Below are 22,144 nucleotides of genomic sequence, written 5' to 3' on the forward strand. Positions count from 1 at the left end.
TAAGTCAATGTTGACTTTTGGTTTCACACGGGACATGAACAGCGGTCTCCCAGGTATAAGTTCGCATTTGTTTGTCCCATCCATCGCCCCCGACTGCCACTCCATGTGGGCTTTGTCGCTCTTTATAGTACGCCACCTGCCTTCCTCCTTTGCTCTCATCATAATTACTACGGTCACTAGAGGCCGTCGTCATCTTCTTGTATTCGTATTGGTGATCATACATGTCAATAGTGATATATAAAGTCAATAGTGATGATAATGGCCTTCTGAACCTACTAGTAGGTGTAGAAGGCCCCGTCTAACCCATATCTATGAGGCTGATAACCGCTGATAACACCCATTCAATTGGCTGATAACATTCGAAGTGGGTGGGTGAAATTAAGCATGGTACTCCCTAAAATTGTGCAACCACTTATGTGTTAGATGACAATTACGTTATTTGATGTTTCATATGTACTGTGAAGAGAAGTAGCGAATGTAAGCAACACCAAAGTGGAACGTTTGGCATCGGAACAGTTGTGCCCTGGGTCGTCTCGGGGAAACGTCCACCCACAGCCCAGATGCAATCTGGATAATGAACTGAACGCTCTGTGTCTTCATTGCTGCTGCACTTTATCTGTATTTTACAGAATTTCTCTATTGTTGCTGTGCTACCAATTCTGGGACCCGTAAAAAGAAGGAAAGAGTGGGGAGTGGAGCCAGCCTTCTGGGTTTCCTGATGGAAGACGACAGGCTCTTGTACAGTAGAATAAGAAGTTACAACACCAAAGGATAGTGTTGTGACTAGAAAAGAGGAAGCAGTGGAGCTCTGTATTTGGGGCGCCCCAAAAGTTCGCTGACACTGAAGCGTCTGTGCAGAAAAGAGGTCACATAACCCAATTTGAACCACCTGGTCCATCCAGTTGATGTGTTCATCCAGATTGTCAAGTCAAGATTGAAGACATGAACTCCTTGATGTAGGAGAAGACAGGAGCCATTTCTTTGTCCCTGTTGTTATGATAGATGGTGAGGATTTTCCGGATTTCTTTGAGCAGCCGGCATGGAAGTCAGGAAAAAGCTTTGGAATCAGTGAAATGAGGTCCAGCAGGTCTGAGATAAGTTTGGTTATACAGACTTCAGGTCTGGGTTAAAAAAAGCTCCCTCATTCAATCTTGAAATGTAAATTGATTATATAGGTGTTTCTGGCATATTTTTTTTTTGTATATATGCAAGTGCGAGGCGGGTTTATCTCCCAATCTATGAACTCATTTAATTCTCCACATGCTCCTCGTAGTGAAAGCCTGCTATTCACAGTGCAAACACATCGCCACTCAGCAGATGCTATCAGCTAAATAAGTTATTTTAATGACGAGCATGCCGGAAAGAGACAAAGGCGGACTTGAAGACTGAGCACTATAAGACGGTACATTATGCTACACACACAGGACACTTCCACCCTTCCTGCTACATTCTCATTCAACATCATCATCACGGAGGCAAATCCATTTTAGCCCGTCAGCCACAGCTCATTAACTTGCCATGCCAGTTCCCATCTCGTTACTGTGCCTTCTGCTGCATTTTATTGAATTTCATCCCTCATTTCCCCGAATTGTCACAGTGTCCCTCTTTTTTTTTCACAATGAAAATACTATCAAACATTCATCCTACAACTACAAAATTGTTTGGAATGCAAAACATGCCTGCTTTCTGTCTTAAAATCAAGCATCAAAGACAGTGCTTGGAAAGCTAATGATGGGTGAATCAACGTAACTGTTTGACCCTCCAAAAATAACTTTGAGCAAAATCAGCTGATAGGAAGAGTTGTTTTTCTTATCAGTTGGTTTTCCTCTCTGTTGTGTCAGGAACATGTTGGTTTAACCTCCAGTTAAACTCTCAGATCAGCAGAGTGGCTGATTTACCCAAACTTAGATAAGATCTACAGTGATTGCTTTGACAGTAAACACCCTCAGTGATTGATACTGATGAGATACTACGTATCAATCGGAGACAGTCCTCAAAAGGAAACGAAAAGGCCTGTTCCAACAAGTACATTCCACCCCAGCGCCATTTATCATAATTTACATGACTTCGGCGAATAGTTTAGGATGGAGACAGAGATAAAAGTTTTTTATCTTCCTCATCTGAATTCCTGTAATTTGACTGTCACTGTGGATCACTGTTGCGACTTCAAGATCTCCACGCAGCTCCTCCACAGGAATTTCAATCAGGTGGAGGGGGGGATTCTCCACAGGGATTTTCCTCTCAATCGGCTCAGAGCTACAAGGTCACTTAATAGTTTCCATTGTGTTCAATACGCTTGATGGCCATATATATTCTGTGGGCGTTCTCGGCTTTAAGGAGATCGTGACAGCGTCAATTCTGGAGGGTCGTGATTGTCCGATTGAGCCTTCATCGAAGGTCAGGGGGTCACCTGTCTATCACGGTCCTGGTGTCAATCACAGGCTGACCTCGCTGACCGAGTCGAGAAATAGAGAAGATGCAGATTTTTTTTGCTGTCGCGGTAACTCCTTCCACAAGTCAAAAACATATCGACTGCTAATGGCGTGAATGGTTTTAATCAAAAGGGCTATGAGAGCATTAAAGAAGAATGAAGAGGCCAAGTGCTCCATCAGTTTCACACAAAGTAAATCCAAGAAACCTTAAAAGAGTGCTCCACCCAATGCCGTAATTATACAACCCAGTCTCACGGGAAGGCATGTAAATAACATGACGTTACACGGACATTCCGCGTGTCATGAGCACGCATTTTAGCCTTTTCACGTGTCATTTGTATGCCGCTTTTCGCAAACGTCCGCAGTTAGGTTTAGGCAACAAAACCACTCACCAGTCTCGAACACCAGTCTCCGGTGAGAGCCTGTCTATCGTTGACTGAACTAATATGTCAACACAGTTACATTAACGAAACAGTAAAACCATAACATGTCACACAGTCCTTTAAAAGCTTTTATTTAGTCGGGCATATTGTTTAAAACGTCACCTAGTTTCAACCTCACAGGGTCTTTATCGTGATGGAAACCGCTCAAAACCGCTCATCGTTTTAATCAACTAAATAAATGCTGTTAATAAAACGTCTCTTCTGTTCTGTGACCAGCACTAGGAGAGTTTATGGAAGTCTTGCATCACAGATAGCCAAACAAAAAGTTAATGTGTGTACACAGAGCGTTCGAGCTAAAGGGAGCTTGCGTCATCCGTCTTTGACAATGTAAACACCTGAAGTTCCCTAAAGGCTCCTTTTCCACAATCAATTTAAACACCAGCGGACAGCTAAATGGGACACTTTGCAACAATCATGGCATTGTTGAAAGTGTGAAGATGGATGGATACTGTATGCATTAACAGGCAAAAATACCCCCCCTGATGTATTGGCGTTTTCTACTATCTCTCAAAGCATCTCATCAGGATTCTTTTGGGTTTTTTCCAAAGTTCAAAGGTGAGTACTGTCTGCCTCAGAGTGGCTGAAACTCAAAGGATATACAACCTCATTAGGCTGAGAGCCAGCGTCTCTCTCTCTCTCTGGAAGCACATGGCTCAACTGCCATCAATTTATATACATCAGCAGATTGTTTCGGATTCACAGAAGCCCCCACACGCTACCTGCATTATGAACAGATGTGCCAGGAGCTGCAGCCCCTGATCCGGCGACGCATGACGAATGGCTGAATTTCACCAAAGGCCAAAGGTCAAGTCGTATCCCTTACCCGACCCTGGCATTAGACACAGATGCATGATGTCAGCTCCCATGTGTTGGGACTGGAAGGTGACTGCAAACCCTCTGACACGCCTAAGACTTCCCCACGGAGCCGCAATCCCGGCAACCACTAACCATGAACCGTGAACCTTCAGGTCCCAGATACCCACCTCAAATTATCCAGTCCCAGAGGAGCTGCAGCGCTTTCTTCCATTCACCTTCACCCACCGTTCCCCTCCGACCGCCAACCAGCCCCCAGACGCCCACCAAAGCCATTCACCTGTGGAAGGAAGCACATTGTACAAGAGCATGTTCAAATTATGTGTCAGCTTGTAGGTCATGGTTTCAGCATGTCCTGGCCTTGCAACTCCTGGTGCACTTTTATTACTTATTGAACACTACACAGACCCTCCACTTAGTGAATACGCTCCTAAAAAAAGGCACCAGGAAATTCAACTTTTGCCCTTTTTTTCACAGAACAAATCAAACAACTACTGATTCTTTGTGCTACAGCTTTAAGGATGAACGGAAGGTATATTTTGCAGTGAGCAGATGTGAATCCAATACTGTTATTTGTGTCATTACCGCATAAAAGCTGATTTCATGCAGCTGTTTTTTACACTGAAAAACACAATGAGGCTCCGCTCTAAACGCGATGTGTTGCCAGAGATACTCTTAGCAAAAAATTGTGGCTGGTTTTTCCACTTCATTATAACATTATGGTTTTGCTTTTTCCCCTACATTAGTCTCAACTGTATACCAGCAAAGTCCAAATATGAATTCCAACAATATAAAGTTTTGAAAATGCTTCTACCAGCTCCAGTTTCCAGTCACTTTTTTATAGATTCACATGATTAATAATGTCATATTTTTTTCTCATGACTGTTCTCAATAAATGTATAGACTCAGCGTAGAAGATTTACATCCCTATAATGTATAAATCAAGTGGAACAAAGGTCCATTTATCAGATTAGAGTGCCTGGAAGGCAGCAGCAGGGAGGGTATACAGTATATATTGGCCCTGTGTCACCCATCACTTATAAATTGGGGCTTGCGTAAACTTCCTGCTGTTTTATATGCTTCCTGAGGTCAGGGGTCAACTGACGAGCATGACCAATCACAAGATAAATCAACGTCTGAAAGCATTTTGTCATCGGCATATACTAGAATTCAATGAGCTTTAATTCATTGTAATTGGCCCTGTTGTTACTCATTCTGACGGACGAGGTTTTTAACAGTGAGCTTGCGTATACACTCTGCCACTCTGACACTGCATTAGCTGAGAGGGCTTTAACGTAACACTTGATCACAGATTACTTCAGAATAGTATGCAAGTGCATTCAGTTTAGTATTTTGGGGTTCATATCTGTAGGTTAACATTTTTATATCGCTGTCACGGCTGGTGTGTGCAGGGTAACGGTGATACTGGCTGGTAGAGTACAATGATTTATTGCAGCAGAGATCGTATATATAGGCTTACAGAATTGTGAAGCAGACCAGGGTCGACACCAGGAAGGCAGTTCATAGAGGCAAGCAAATCCAACGAGAGGGAGGCAAGTAATAGCAGGTCTAAATCCAGATAAATCCAGAACAGGTAACAGGAAAAAAAACAGGAACAGATCAGATACACATGGGCTGAACCACAAAGGCACACATGGCAACTATGATGGTCTGCCAGGGAATGAATGGAACTGGGCTGGTATATGTACTGAGGGGCTGATGAGGGAATGAGATGCAGGTGAGCAGATGGGCGGGGCAGTCAGGTGATGGGGAAAGGAGGGAAAGTCCGAGGGCATCTGGTGGATGATTGGAAAATGGCAATGAAGAGGCCTGGGTAATAGGGAATGTGGCTGGAGAGGAGGGACAGAGAGAGACAGACTGAGACAATGGGTGCTTTTCATTACGCTAACCTTTGGAGGATCTTCCGATCCCTTAAATGCAGCGAGGAGAGAGGAGGCTTCTGGAGGAGCTGTAAGCGAGGACACGCCATTGTATGCTTTGCGGAAGTCTTTTCAGCTCCCACGACAAATAAAAGAGGCGTGACACACAGCTGGAATAATCTCATGGCAAGACTGGCATGTAGATAGTCGTGTTCAATGTTCATATCTGTTCCTTGGTTCAAAGTGTGACATAATAAAAACTTTATTAAGTTATGATGTGTCATAAGCTTAACACTATTCCTTCTTTTCTAATCTAAGCTGGACTGATGTTAACAAAGCATCATAAAATATTTCAGGTCATTCAGGTGACTGACGTGCTTTATTAACGTGGCTCAATGCTTCAGTAGCCGTTATTTACTCGTCCTTACATTTCAATCCGGGGGCCCTCTAAAGACCAAGCCAATCAAACCCTGAGTGACACGCTGATAGAGGCTCAGACGGCTTAATCAATACGCGCAGGATTAGCAGTAAGACGATGTCATCTGAATACCTTTAATTATCGCTACTGCTTTGCTTGCTGGAACTAGGCAGTGCATGTAAATAACCATCTGGATTGCTGAAACATTGCCAAATATATGTTCTTGTTATCAATTCAGATTAGAAAAATGAATCACAGTTTTACCTAAATGTATTTTCTGGTGCTTTAAAAAGATCTGCAGTATCATTTAGACTTCCAGTTGCTTCCTCTGCCAGAGAGCGGTCCTGCAGCGTGAAGGCAATGCAGCATTTTTTAGCAGCTGAGTATAACCGCTGGCAATCAAATTTTCCATTTTCCTTATTAGTTCTGATTTGAATCACTCACGCTGTTGAGTGTAATACCTTCTAAGCATGAAACTGGAGAGAAGATTATATTATAGAAGCTATGACTTCACTCTCATATGGGGGGGCTGCTGCTCTGTCCACTGTTAAACACTGCTCCATCACAAGATGAGGTTCATTACAGCAAACAATCAGGCCATCACGAGGATTATAAACATATGTAAGCAAGAGGCAATATTAAGGTATCATTTGGAGCTTGGAGGTTATTAAAAAATTTGGAAGAAACACCCGTACGTACGCCCATCATTAAGCAACCGTCAGCTTTTCGTTGATTGCCAAAGGAAGACAAACTACTAAAGTATGTAAATCACTCATGAGTCCTCATTCTGATCAGCACCTCCCCCTCTCTCTATATCACTTTGAGTTGTTTGTCATTCTGCCTGCCACACAATTCAATTACAGCGAGGTCTGCAACCTGTCACTCCCCATTTTCTTGATTACATCTGCAGGGTGACCCCTCGGCAGACGCCTAAACATTCAAACGTCTTCAGGTCCGGATCAATAATCAAATCCAGTCTTACAGTCCAAAAGAAATGTCCCGCCCAACCCCCTCAGAGTTGCGCAGACTTTAACTAAATGAGGAGGAGGGTAGGGTAGAAGCCAAATAGAGCCAAGACGTTTAATTAGTTTGACCCTGTGAGTGCCGTGGGACCGTCTCCAACCCCGAGCAGATGAACAGTGCTAATTAGCCGAGTGGATGATCAGGAATACTCACAGGTAATTCCATTCAAGGCTCTGATTGATTGGGTCAGCATGGACTCGTTTGTCCCAGGGGGGGGACTGTGGGGTGGACATCTTTGTCTCAGGGTCCAGATTGGGTTGGACGTCCATCTGCTTCAAAGTGGGTCAATCACTTCAGCAGGAAAGCGGTGACTTTGTAGCGGCCGCCGCTGTTACACAGTCGCACTGAGAGCCAAAGGTGTGTTTTGACTAGAGTTTAAAGTGGAGACGAGAAAAAAGGGGAGAAAGCGTGAGGAAGAGACGATGTAAATGCATGTACTTACTGGCATTTGGCATTGAAACATGATCAAATAAGGCTTGAGCCACATTATTATAGGTTATATTTTTATGATGCAATCTGTTTGAATTGTGTAAAAGTGTAAATAACTATTAATGGATATTGTTTATACATTTTCGGGGAAAATAAAACCAGCTATAATTCCACTCATATTGTGTTTACTCTTATATAATTGCCCACAGGCATATCTGTGGGAAAGCAATAAAACCGACAGCAGCCTCAGAGCTTACCGACATTTGCCAAGCACACACATACCAACACAATAGAGTCAAGATATGGACTATATGCATATCAGTTGCAGCGGTCCGAAGTTGCGACAGCAGGACAGAAAAACTCTTGCTTTGAAGCTGGAAGTGCGTATTAAGCAGTAGCAGTAGGGAGTGCAGGGAAAAGATGATTGTTTTTCTCCAAAGTTGCCCAATTATCATCCAAAAAGTAGCAGTAATTCAGTAACTATCAAGTTTACAGTTAACACTAAGAGTAACCAGTGTTACATTAGCTGTATTGAAGAATGAGGATATCCAATCTGGGTATTAATGAAGATACATTCTATAATATTGACTTACTAAATTGATTGTGCTATTATTTATGGAGATCTTTGTTTAGGCCAAGACCTGCACAATCAATCTACATACAGTTGTATTGAAGGATCAGTATTGATTGCATATTCTGCAACATTGCTCATGGCGTACTGTACTAAGCCAGCCATGCAGAGTCGTAAAGCTCATTAAAACAATAATGTAAATTAAGTACGTTCTTTATGAGGTCAATGTAGAAAAACAAACCGTCAAATTTATGGTAATTATTCTGTCCGCTAATATAAGCAGTTCTGTTTTTGTTTGATTATATTCAACGTAATCATGGCATCACAACCTTACGGAAATCCCGACGGCTCGTTTAAAGGCACAATTTCTGAATACGGGCTGTGTGTATTTCTCTGTAGATTGAGCATTTTGATTCTTTCATAGCATTTATATAGCACCTAGACCTGCTTTATAATAAAAAGATCTCACTTTCTACAACATGGGACCTTTAAAACCTTTCATGTGACTTTGGGTAACCCTGGCACCGCAACCAGACAAGGATTTCCTGGTTAAAGTGGGCTGGATTTGGAGGAACCCCATCATATATGCTTTTCAAAAGAATGCCCACAAGCTACACATACCTCACCTACCTAATTATAAACACCAATTATAGATTCTTCTGGAAGAATACACCCCACCTGTCCACTCACTGTGACGCTGAAGTTAAACGTTCAGTAGGTCGGAGTTTGGAGAGAAGGGATTTAAATGAACATTCAGTCCCACATGTCAGAGCGAGTGTCTGTCTGCTGTGTGGTGAGCAGAGCTTTAGCTGTCCAACTTCCAAAACCCAAAAGCATCTGTGGAGCCACTTTGTGACTGCTTCCACATCTGCTTCTTCAAATTGGACCGTTGTAAAATGCGACTGGAGGCCAATGAATCATTGTTTTCTATCGTTTGTTCCTTGTAAAAATGTTTCCTTTCTTTCAAGGAAAACAAAGCTCTTTTCTAAGAGGTTGGGGCCGAGTGGAAGCAGGGACATATCTTAACACTTTGAGGTCAGGGCGAGGACGAGGACATCTGCCAGCGCAGTTTATTACACCTCGAGAGTGTACACAGATGATATACAAATCAGACGGAGAAATGAGAGCGTAAGCAAAGTGTGAGTTAACGGTTGGTATATGACTCCCAGAGGCCCTGTGCACTTCTTCACAGTCAGTTTGACACCAAACACATAATGAGGCAGGCAGCCTCTGGTGATTTTGGCCGGGGCAGGAGTCCTCACACACAAACACTGCATTTCACGATTTGCTCTTTAGGAAACAAACACCCGCTCTGATGCTTCCTGAGCGTGTTTACGCTAAAACACAACGTCCATTAAAGCCAAACTAAGATGGCCGCAGTTAAAACAAAGCCGCTGAGTCACTTAATGATTAATTCTTCTCTAAACAGGGAAACGCGCCAGAGAGAGGAGCTGGATTAATCTACAGTCAAGTGTTTGAGTCTCGGCCACCTGCCGCTGCTGTATCACTTACCATTGATCACAGAGTTCAACGGAAGCGAGGCCGAGTATCAACAAACATTCGTTCGTTCGGAGTCCAGCTCTCCTGCCTCGGCTGTTTACTCATCACTCACACGGGCAGGATCTGGTTCCACGGAGTCCCGCCAGGGTCTATCTTTGGCCCATAGTTCATTCGTAAAGAAATCTCTGCGAGCCGGGTGAGTTTGCAAAATTTGCAGAGCTTTATTAGGAGGGATTCTGCAGCCCACAATCCTGCATATCAAGAGTGCTATGAAACTTCATATGAGTTTATATCAAAAGCATGTCTGCTAAAAGGGCCAAATGGAGCTAACGTTCAAGGATTCATTACAGGAAATATGGATGGCTTAGTGGTTATGTGATGAAGTGTTGAGGACCAGGGTGGCTGGGGTCAAGAAAAGCTTTGAACCACAGTGATTTCCCCTCGCTATAACATTTCATCAGCAAGCCGTGGATTTGAGCATGACAAGAGACGTTTGATTGAATCAAGACAACGCGCAACACATCTGAAGCGAATCAAAATCCAAAAACAATCTTCTTTTACGGTTTAAAGGTCCCATATTGTGAGATTTTCATGTCTTTTTTTATTATAAAGCAGGTTGAAGTGCTATTTAAATACTGCGAAAGTATTGAAACGCCTTAGAAACGAGCTGTTAGGATTAAATACAGGCATATTCAGGGTGACAGTATGTGGAAAATAAAGGTTTGTTTGAACATTACAGCATGTAAACATGTTCTAGTAGAAAACATAAAAATACATGAACCTGAAAATGAGCATGATATGGGACCTTTAACTTCCCTCTGTTAATCCTATACGTCTTCAGTAAATGACAAGGCAAAGAGCTGTGAGCAGAACATGAGATGGAAAATGCCATTTGTCACGGCTTCCATCTCCATCGACGGTGACGAGTTAAAATGTGAATTTACTGCTGTCACGGCGCTCTGCCAAGTGGGTACAACTGCTGTTTACTGCAAGAAGGAGAAAGACAGGACTCTTACACATTTTGTGCTGCAATCTACTGAATACTGCTGTAGCCTATTTTGAGGCAATGTACACTACACAGAGTAATTTGGCCTCTCATAAAAGAATAGTTCCACATTTTGAGAAATACACTTGCTCATATTCTTGCAGAGAATTAGCCTAGCCTGACAAGTTGGATGTTTCAATGGAACGAACAATTGACTTTCACTTCTTGGCAATATACGTTCTTTGACCGTTAGCTGCTAGCCGCCACCACGTTGAGAGCCGTGCTGAGGCAATAGAAATGCTCCCAATCTCGCATTTAAAGGGGAACATCACCTAAATTAAGAATTCCAATATGTTATTTCCAGTGATTAAGTAAGTTCAATCATTATTTGTGAACATGAGCTTCTCTCTCTCAAAGCCAGGAACCAGAGAGTAAAGTCTTAAACTTGTGATGTCATAGGGTATCACAAATTTGAGTTTTACCACACAATTTGGGAGGGAGTTGTTCATGTTTACTAATATATTTTGGACTGTCTTAGACCATAGCAATAACATGAATTGTATCTAATTTGGAGGCTGACTGAAAAAGATTTTAAGAGTCTGTAAGATAAGACACCCAGAACATCATCCACACACTGCAGCATTATCAATCACTCATCACGGGGCGTCTGAGAACACTCCACCTGTGGCTGGACTCGACTGCACCAAGCCAAATCAAATCAGGCACCTGGGCAGCTGTGTCGAAACACACACATACCACAACTCCATAATAACAATGTGTGATAAGAGTTCGGGAGGGTAAGAGAGCATTATCCTCAATCCCACGGCCTGCCAACTTTCTCCCATCGCCTTATCAAAGACTCGGTTATACCCAACAAATCACCGCGGTGGGAAAGCTGAAAAGAATCCCACAACTGGGATGGTTGTCAGCAACATAAATGAACAATATTGACAAATACTTTTAATGATTTGAATCCTATATCAGGACAATCCACACAACACTGTTTTTCTTTTTTGTTCTGATTTCCCCTGACGGTCTCCCAGCTGCTGTGATGTTTTTGTGAAACACTGAGTTGATTCCTGGAAGCCAGAGCGAGAGACAGAGAGACGGAGAGAGAGCAGGATGCTGTATTGAGCAGCCTCCCTGCTCTTGGCTCACGCTGTGTAATTAGTTCTCCGCCACAGCGAGGTATCCCACTCCCTGACTAATGCATCCCACCTCCATCCATCCAACTATCTATCCATCAATCCATCCAACCCCTCTGGCGCCGTCTCTCTTCTAGGCTCAGCTTCTATTATACACACCACATTTGCCACATTTAGAATAAGAGGACTGCAAAAATGACCGTTTCTAGAGTTCAACTAATGAACTGTTATAATGCTAAATCCTCAGAAGTTGCACAATCATAATTTTAAAAGTAATTTTTTTTCAGACCATGCAGGGCGGTGTCAGTTAAAGGTACAGTGTGTAGGTAGGATCTGGCGACATCTAGGGCTTGTGGTTGAAGATTGCAACCAAATGCCGCTCCGCTCACTCCTCCCTTTCCAAAACTGCGGTGACGTGAGCCGCCGAATGCAAAACCGTGGTAACACCGTTTATACTTATATATATAAAAGATTTAGGGGTCGATTGCCATGGCAATGGTCAAAGCCATGGCAACGGTTTTCCCCTTTCAGAAGCGTATCGGAGAACTAGATCGACCTTTAGGTAACGTAAAAGTGCGAAAGGCTCTCTCCAGAACCAGTGTTTGTTTTGTCCGTTCTGGGCTACTGTAGAAATATGGTGGAGCAACATGGCAGACTCTGTGAAGAGGACCTTATTGAGGCTTATTGAAAAAGGCTGAGACACGGGTCTTGAGCTATGGGGTATGACACCTGTACAGTGTAACTGAAGCTGCGGTCGTGCGTTGCTTTTGGCTCAGTTTCGTGCAGCAGACTGCGCATGTGTTGTACCCCAATAATATGACGCGCAATGATGATGATGATGATGATGATGCGCAACATCTCCTCTTTTCACCCTCCTTGAAGACGACCTGCTCCCTACGTAGATATGAAAAGCTCATTCTAAGCTAACGAAAAAACACACCGATTCTTAGTTTCCGATGATTATACACTAATAAAACAGTGATGAATATTATATTCCATTTCTGCTAATAGATCCCCAAAATGTTACACTGTTCCTTTAAACTGGTATCAACAGTGCAAGAAAACTGCAGAATCGCCCACTCAAGACGCTGGCATGACACCAGCTCATAAACCAGATTCCTTTACATCTGGTGTTTTGCAGCTTTCATTCACTGTTTTATTCCCACTGGGATTGACAGTGATTTGGCTAATAAGAAAACTACTATTTCCACATGAACATATCGTGTCAAAGGATCTTCAAAGAGAAGAATGTGCCCTGTATGGACTGCCGCTTGCTGATTTACTGCCAGAGGAATGTTTTTAATGGGGCGGCCAGAGCGTTTGATGAGGCTGAATTATTAGCTCATAATATCCGGGGAGACAACGCCAAGTTAAACCGCGAGGCATCTGAGTGGCAGACAAGAGGAAAAAATCTATCCAATCTTTCAGATCATCTCATAAATGGATGAGATATTGAGTTGCAGAAAAGCATAGAGCGTCTGCACGTGACACGTTGTGATGTCTCGTCGGTTCCTCTCTGCCAGCAAGCATGCAAATATGTCTGACAGCTGTGTGGGGTAAAACATGTGCAGCTGATGAGTTTGAGTTAAAACGACTTCAGGTGATCACAAAATATTCCTACCAGTTTTGACAAGATTCAGCTCTAATTAAGGCGCCTCAAAACACCCCAAAAAAGGAATTAAAGTAGAAATGCCACGTCTCTGGCAGCATGTCTTCTGTCAGCACAACAAAAACATATTGTAATTTGGAGACAGAGTATTACCACTAATACATATTGCACTAGTACTTTAAGTCCAGCTGTCCCTTTGGGCCCACAAATCACAACATCTGCACAAATCAATAAATAAAAAGAGACAAAATCATGACTGATAACATGAAGGGTCCAACAGGGAATATCATTTGGAAATGCTGCCACCTAGTGGTCATCTGATAATTGAGATTATGTACACAGATATAATGTTCAAGGCACATTACTGTTAGAAACAGGGCGGTTTAATGGTTTCCCTGAAGAGGAGAGGCATTGTTTATTATGCTATTAAGGTAAGAATGAAGATGAAAATCCATTTTATGTTTTATTGCTCATTATATAAGACTTTAAGGGCTATATGCTGTTCAGCTCTAATGGATTTCTGTTGATTGGATGGTTATAAAAAGACATACGTTGTGTGTTAGGATGGTTTTGTGCTCTTATTTGCAGAGCTTGGAGGAGGGGACAGATCCCTTCTCTTGCAATTTAATGTTATATATAAAAAGATATTATTTTTGTATGTAATTAAAATGATCCCCACCTTTACCAGCTGTAACATTAAAATGATTATACATATTAATGCATCATTAATTATAATGAGTGGTGGAATGTAACTAAGTACATTTACTCAAGTAAATTGTAAAACTGTACTTAAGTGCAATTATGAGGTACTTTACTTAAGTATTTACATTTTATGTTACTTTATACTTTTACTCTATTTTGAAAGCAAATATTGTACTTTTTACTACAATACATAATAAAAAAACATAATATATGTCATGCCGAAATGGGCCATTCTGCATAATGAACATTTTGAATTTTTGATACTTTAAGTATATTTAGATGCTAATACTTTTGCACTTTTAACTTATGTAAGCCTTTGAATGCAGGACTTTTACTTGCAATAAAGTGATTTTACACTGTAGTGTTGCTCCATTTACTGAAGTAAAAGGTCTTAATACTTCTTCCACCAGTGTTGTAATCCAATAATATAATATACAGGACCATTCTGCATAATTAGTACTTTAGATTTTGATACTTTAAGTACATTTTGATGCTCATACTTGTACTTATATAAGACTTTGAATGCAAGACTTTTACTTTTTACACTGTAGTATTGCTATTTTTACTTAAGTAAAAGGTCTTAATACTTCTTCCACCACTGTAGTAATCCAATAATATAATATACAGCACCATTATGCATGATTAGTACTTTAGATTTTGATACTTTAAGTACATTTTGATAATAATATAGATTATAAAGCTGAAGTTTCAGATGGAGACTGCAGCTCTGTCTGCAGCCACTTGGTGCTGCTCTCTCAACATGCATTATGCTGCTGCGGGTTATGATAATACACTAAATGGATAAAATATTACAGACTCATTTTTCATGTACTATACTGATAAGTCAATAACCCGGGTAAAAGCCTCATTTTTCTTATTAAATCTGCACCACAATCACAGAGGAGGAGATGGAGATAAAGAGAAGCGATGCAGTTAAGTGAGTCATTTTAAAAACTTTCAGACAATTATGGTTGCACTTTAAGCCAGAGGCGAATAACAATACCATCCAAAACTACGGGGCAATACAATCTGGGAATTGTCACAGACGCTGTAAAGTGTCGATACTGGGAACAAAAATCTTGAGCTTTTTACTGTTTCTGCTTCTTTACGCCCAGAAACACCCCAAAACTCATCATCATCGTTAAAGCGGTGCAGGGAGTGAAGGCTCATCCTGAAATTCCTCCACTACCTCCTCATCAATCAGTCCTCCCGAGTCAGCGCCAGAAGCTCGGGGGCAATCGGATGAATGCCGACATGCTGAGAAAGAGAGAGGAAAAAAATAATCCTGTGATCATCATATACATTTTCAGAAATTAAATGCTCGTAGAGAATATGCAGCTCTGGAGGCAGGATATGACAAACATTGAGAGGGCTTGAATTGAACCAAAATGTAAGCAAATGTAAAACCAATTGCCTCAAGGAGGTAAAACAGCACAAAACAAATATATATATATATATATTCTATCCACTCCAAGATAAGTGAGCTGCACGAAAGCCCCATTACGGAAAGTACCTATTTCCCAAAAATGAGTGGGGGGAAATGAGTAGCTCTGAAGCAAACATCTATCAAACATTTTGCTCAAATGAGCAATCAGGGGTATTGATGTACACAGACTCTTTAAGTACAAATCTGCAGTTTTCATTCAAAGGGATTTTTACTGGCAAATCAAATGATGAGCAATCTTTTCTAGACGGAGCGAAGCCTCTAATGCCGCCTAAAGTCATTTGATGACATCAAATATGTACGCAGTCAGCACAGGGGGGTGGTGGTGGTGATGGAGGGGACTCGGCATGGAGTTGTCAAACTAATGTGCTGCATATATTTAAAGTTAGCCAAAGGTCAGAATAATCAGAAAAGTCAGTATGCAAACTACGGATCCACACTCTTTGCGAGAACTCTTCCTTTTCGTGACGTATTTCCAGTAACCGCCACAGTGCCCGAGTGCCCGTTAAGGCCGCGAGCATCAGAGCTCACTGGGACACACTTGATTAATGAGGCCATAATGTGGCAAATACATGGGAGCACAGATGCTTGGCTGGTTTTATTTCATTTCCACATAATGAACAAATAAGTAGGATCAATGTACAGTACAGTTAGAATCAGATGAGAACTGCACATTTATGAGCTAGGAGGAGTAATACCATTGATAAAGCAGTTAAATCAGGGTGTCCTCGTGTTGCAAGACCTTTGTTGCAAGTCATACCCTTCTCTCTCTCTCTGACTGTCTAATAAAGGCAAAAAAAGCAACTAAATTAGATGTACTTTACATAAAAAAAGAGATACTGTGATACTATCTGATTAAATCTTAAAGGAACAGTGTGTAGCATTTAGGGGGAATCTATTGGCATCTATGGTATGTTTTCTTTAGCGTATAATCACCTGAAAATAAGAATCGTTGTGTTTTCGTTACCTTAGAATGAGTCGTTTATGGTTGCAATCTGCAACCTCACCACTAGATGCCGCCAAATCCTACACACGGCACCTTTAAGAGAAGCAACATATTTTTCACAATCATTGACAAAAGGATACATACTGGTTTTTACACACTCAGATATTCTAGTCTCATCAAGAAGAATATAAGTTTTTTGAGGTTCTGCCATTACTACATAGTGTTTATGCGTAAATAATAATATTCAGGCTGAATCAAGCATGATATAAACTTTAACTTCTGCATGTTTGACAGGATTAGCCCAGTAGATATTATGAGGATAGCTCTGAATATTGCTTCAAAGTGGAATCGAGATATGTGAGCATCAAGTGTTGGCTAATTCACACCAGTCAGTGGAGAAATGTGGCTCGCCGCAATAATTAAATTTTTCTGAGGCCGTGAGACATAGTTCATGTGTTTCAGGCGGGAAGAAATTCTTTGTAACACAGATCCACATGTCCCAGGATCTGTTTACTGTCTGGCTGCACTTCGCCGCTACAAGTTAATCCTTTCCCAACTTTAATTTGGCCGCACTTCGACGCAGAATCAAACAGCCGCAGCTCGCTGAGTTCGGGAGCGACTGCTGCAGCTTTTCACTTCGCTTCTGCTCTGGTGTGAATTCAGCACCAAGTGTACTGTGTGTTGTCATTTTTCCGTCATGGGACAAACTTGCCTACCAATCGGGGAGGTGTAAACGTACACTGCAGTGCTCCAGACTGCAAGTTTGTGCATTGGGACAGATACGAAATACACTTGGTTTTTGTGTGTGTGTGCTGCTGCTGCTGGTGGTGGTGTTGTCCCATAAAGCATTGAATAAAGGGAGCGGAGGAGATGCTGCAAGACAGTAAATTATGGATAGTGGTGAGACAGTTTAAGGAAGATCACAGAAAACAAAGAAAAAAGGATGAAATCTTTTTGGGGAAAAATATTTAGCTTTCTCTTTGTGAATTCCAGAGTTGAACTTTCACAGACAGCTCGTGTGTTGCACCATTTGTTCGTACAAAACAGTAAAGTGCGTCGACTTCTTGAGTTTAAAAGTTCATTTTTGACCTCGGAAACACTTTGACAATCTTAACTCAAGATCCACTTACTAGCTTTTACCACAGCAGTTAGTCGACCTTGAGTTAACGGATTGAGGTGATTTTATTGTTGGATTTGTTGTATACTATAACAATTAGTATATACTGTATAGATTTAGTAAGTAGGGTATGTATAAAACTGGTACAAAGTCATATATAGGTGACCATGAGCGAGTGAAATCACCACAAAAAAATATTTTTTTCTGATTCTTCCTCAAGAGGGTTGTAGGTCCTTCTGAACGGCTCTGAACAGCTGTACTGCAGCGTCCGTCCACGCCTCCCTCTGCTGCTGGCTGCTGACTCGCTCTAGCGTCTGAGTGGCGTACACCAGGGTCAGCACCGTCCTCTCAAAGTCCTGCCAGCTCAGACGCTGCCGGCGCTGGCCGAGCTCCGCCGTCAAGCGGCGAATGTCTGAGAGCCTCTTGGGCACGACGTCCTCGCAGATGACCTCCAGCTTCTCCACGCTCCTCAGGGAGGCCAGCTCCTCGTCTGGGATCAGCATGTCGTGCTCGCCACCTTGGATCTGCATTCCGGCGAGCAGGATCTGAGAGAGTCCATCAAGAAAAAGACTCAGGAACTATTTAACAAATATAAATTGTTACCAAAGAAACTCTGTGTTGACTTTATATAAGATATTAAATCATAATCCTTTCAACAATGTCAGGAAATCTTTGGTCAACACATACTTCACATCTCTGCTCATGATTAACGGGACAGCAGCGGCGCACATTGTTTTAATTTCTCAGCAGACAGGAGATGGACCACAAATGTGTGACTTGGACAGATATTTTGTACATTCTCGACATATTTAAAAAGGTTTCCTGCAGTGAAGCGCTGAGCCGTTAACTATTTCAGCACCTAGGATCTGAAACTGACCTCATATAGCAATCTGACATCCTCCGCCGAACGCTGGAACGTGGGGTTGATCAGCGAATACGCCCCGCGTTTTATCCTATATGCAGATGGATACAGAGCTAGAACACACAAGCACAGGAAATTGGATTAGAGGATCTCCCTCGTTTTCAAGAAATTAGGCACCACATTATCCATCACATGTGGGTGGGCCAGAGGTTGAGTAAACACAGCTACATTACTGCTCAAATATTATGCAGGTTAGATAGAACCTGGCTCCAACTGGGCAGAGGGTAATTGGTCTTCGACCCAATACACAGATGCTCCTATATTTACAAGTGGCAAGTGGCCGGTGCACCCAGAGGTGAGATACCGGCGCTCACGGAGGGGCAGGTGCTGCTGACCTCATTTGGTCAGATTTCAGAGTGCTGGTCCAGTATGTATAGCAGACCAGAGACCCCGTAATCTGAGGGGTCCAGATAGGGTTGGAATGAAACCCCCTCGCTCTCAGCTAGTGGAAACAGTTGCTGCGGATACATCTCTGTGATAAAATACCATGAAATCCATATTTTACTGGAGGTGATAACCAGAGGCAATTCCATATGGTCACACACACCTCTAATCCAGATGTAGAAAGTAACTAAGTACTCAGTTTAAGTATTCTATGTTATGATTCACTACATTTATCAATTCATCGAATATCATGGTGCATAGAGTTTAGCTATAAAGCAGCATTAAAGGGCGGGTCCATTATTTTTTTTGCAACCACCAAATCCTACACACTGCACCTTTAAAGGATTTGACTACACTGTAAAAAAACTCATTTTTTTCAAGAAATTTTACATTTTTTGTCTGTATTTCAAAATGACAGAAAGAAATGTAAAAATTACATGTTTAATTTGTGATTTAAATGTAAATGGTCTTAGATTTACAGTATTTTTTGTAATCACAATCGTAATTATCTGTATTTAAGCTTTTCTTGATCATTTATAAAGATAATTATTCTGTCTTTTAGAGGTTTATGACTCTATTTTAACAATTAATTTATGTTAGAAGAAAAGGATTTCTAAAAATATTTCTTGTAAAAATACAGATTTTTTTTGCAAAACTTCTGAGTTAATGTAAATTTGGGCTTTTGCAACGTAAAATTACATGTTTCATTTATGATTTATATGTAAATGGTCTTAGATTTACGGTGTATGACTATTCTAACAATAAATATATGTTAAAAGTAAAATATTTCTTGAAAAATCAGTAATAAAGGCTAATTATATAAAGATAATTACTGTTTTTTACAGTTTATTTATGTTAATTAACAGACAGTATTTTTCTGTTTTTTAACAGACATTTTCTGGCGCCCCTGCTGCTGGAAAATATCCCTTATTTTACACAGTGTACTTATTACACCATTCACCTTATCCCCATAATCTAGTGACACTGTCTCTTTAAATACTTGAAATTCAGTACTTTCTTTGTATAAGAACTTATTTTTAAACTCTGAAAAAACAAACTAAAGTTGGACTTATTTTAAACCCTGAAAAAAAATAACCCCAAAGTTCACACTTTGTAGCTTTTAGCTGCTCAAAGAGACATCTTTTAGTTCACTAGCTCTAAATTCTTAATGAAATCAGGGGGGGCATACGTGTCCAAAGAATGATTTATGAACTCGCCTGATCTTACGGGACCATATTTGTGTTCTCATTTCAGCCCTGTGTTGATAGTAAGCATATATTCCCACTGGTAATGGAAAAATCTTTCGGAGGTCAAGTTTAAACAAGGCTGAAATAAGAAAGTAAAGGGGTTACACAAGGATGCAGAGTAATCCCACACTCATTTGTACCCTTCCGTACTGTTTAGAAAAGGTCCCAGACTCTTTGAATACGCTCATATTATAACTCCCTCTATTGTGTGAGACTCCAAGACTATTCCAGTCAGGAGGGTGACGTGAAAAGCAAAGTTGAAAAGGGGATTCACGGCAAAATGAAGAAAGTTGAAGCTGCCTTTGAGCTTCTCCAGACATCTCACTCTCTTTTTCCACTTCTTAGCATATGCCGTTGCCATCCAGCGCTTGGCTCGGCGTGGAAGCCGACACACGGATCTCAATGAGGTATACAGTATGAACATTGGGCTCGAATTTGGATACAATCCGCCTCCTACCCTACGGCGGCATCTACGATGCGCCGCTTCGCCAATTCTGCAGTAATGATCGGCCCCGCTGCCCGGAGCCTCGTTGGCCTGATACATTTAGGTTTTATAGCATTTGGGAGGCCAGCCAAAGCCACACGCACTGGCTGATCTCCCCATGTACCTGCTTCCTGCTTGGGCGACTGCCAGTCTCAGCTCCGGCTTTGCTTTCACAACCCAGCCACCGTTCAGAATGTAAAGAAAAACTGCTGCTCTACTGTATGTTCCAGTGTTGCCTGCCAATTTGGCACATTTGCGTAATCCTAAACATAATATGTTGAACCTTTCACCTCTAAAATCTGCACCAAACAAACCTGCACAGACATTTTTAATTATTTCTTGAGTGCTAAAATATTTTCTGTAAATTCTATCGTGCAAAAAGTTGTTTTGAGACTTTCTCCACAATGAAGACTCTAAAAAAAGATCAGAATCAGCCTGAAAAAAACCCTGTAATTTGAGTGTTATGTACGTAAATCCTTCTTTAAATTGTTCCAACACCCCCAAACACCAAATAAAAGTGCTGAGGAAATTTCCCCAGATCCAACACTGACATTCAGCTATGCATGCGTCACAACTTATAGGTGAAAATTTACACTCATCGTTGAGCGAGTGACTCCCGAATGCACGATCGGCAGCGGAGGAGGGATGCCTGTGCAGTCGTATTAAGAGACACTCCGGCTCCGGCGGGGAATTGTCTTTGTAAACAAAACAACACCCAGAGGAAAGTGTTCTCATTAGAACAAGGGTTATGTTGTTAAAGGATCGAGGAGCTGCAGGGAAATGACACCTTGGAGGCCGACCCAATGCTGATTTACATTTAAAATGAATAATCTCAAATTTACATAAAAGTTGTGTCTACCACTCTCTGTCATTGTTTGCTGCACGCAATGGCACTTTGGTTTGGCATGCAGGAGAGTGTGTGTTTGATGCTTCCAGCGACGGGAAACAGCAATTTGCAATAAAGTGTTATTGCTGGTTAATGCTCACATGGTTGGAGCGGCACTGCTCCAGACACAGGCCATGTATCTTATAACATTTATGAATCCCTGCGAGGAAAACACAATCAATTTAATGTTTGCACATTCGTAACGGCTAAGTGAAACAGGTACAGGACTCAAATGTACGACTAACAGGTGATGCCGGGCACACACTACATGAGAATCAAAACTGATTCCCCCTTCAACAAAGGGAAAGCCCCGATTGTTTGATGGTTCTAAAGATGATCTTTCCAGATGTTCCTGGTGTGACGGATGTTAAGAATGTTTTTTACTTCCCCAGATCATGATCAGATTTCAAATCGCAAATATGAAATATGTTCAATATTTACGATCGGATATCCTGTTGTATGTGGGAAACCCCGAGGACAGCCGATGACGCAGTCACGTGGGAAAGAACGATAGCCAATTGGGAACCAACCTGACTGAAGGAGGAAGGACAACTGCGGCTAATGCATGAGCTAATGCAAAACTCAAAATATTTTTTAAAAACTCCAGTTACTTTGTATCTGTGTAGACGTGTAAAACGGAGCGTTTTGGAAACGGTGACGTCCTCTCCTCATTTCGTGCATGCCCATTGTTGCTTTGTGTAATGAACATGTGCCATAAACAATAACAAAGATGCTGGACTACGGGGTTTTTAACGTTTTGTTAG

The 22,144-nt window shown here is 41.6% G+C and overlaps 1 protein-coding gene across 3 annotated transcripts in view; it reads right to left on the minus strand.

Annotated features, from left to right (window-relative positions):
• Window positions 1-16,351: 16,351 nt before the first annotated feature.
• fam180a (family with sequence similarity 180 member A) overlaps window positions 16,352-22,144 on the minus strand; it is a 39,133-nt gene continuing 33,340 nt past the window's right edge. For all 3 annotated transcript variants that reach the window (XM_074625947.1, XM_074625948.1, XM_074625946.1), the window contains 2 exons: window positions 18,335-18,432; window positions 16,352-18,002 (listed from right to left, as the gene is read on the minus strand). In XM_074625947.1, coding sequence (XP_074482048.1) covers window positions 17,673-18,002; window positions 18,335-18,432 — 428 coding nt within the window. In that variant the 3' untranslated portion in view covers window positions 16,352-17,672. The remainder of the gene's footprint in view (window positions 18,003-18,334; window positions 18,433-22,144) is intronic.

This window comes from Sebastes fasciatus, chromosome 23, assembly GCF_043250625.1.
Source record: "Sebastes fasciatus isolate fSebFas1 chromosome 23, fSebFas1.pri, whole genome shotgun sequence".
In the NCBI taxonomy this organism is placed as follows: Eukaryota; Metazoa; Chordata; class Actinopteri; order Perciformes; family Sebastidae; genus Sebastes; species Sebastes fasciatus.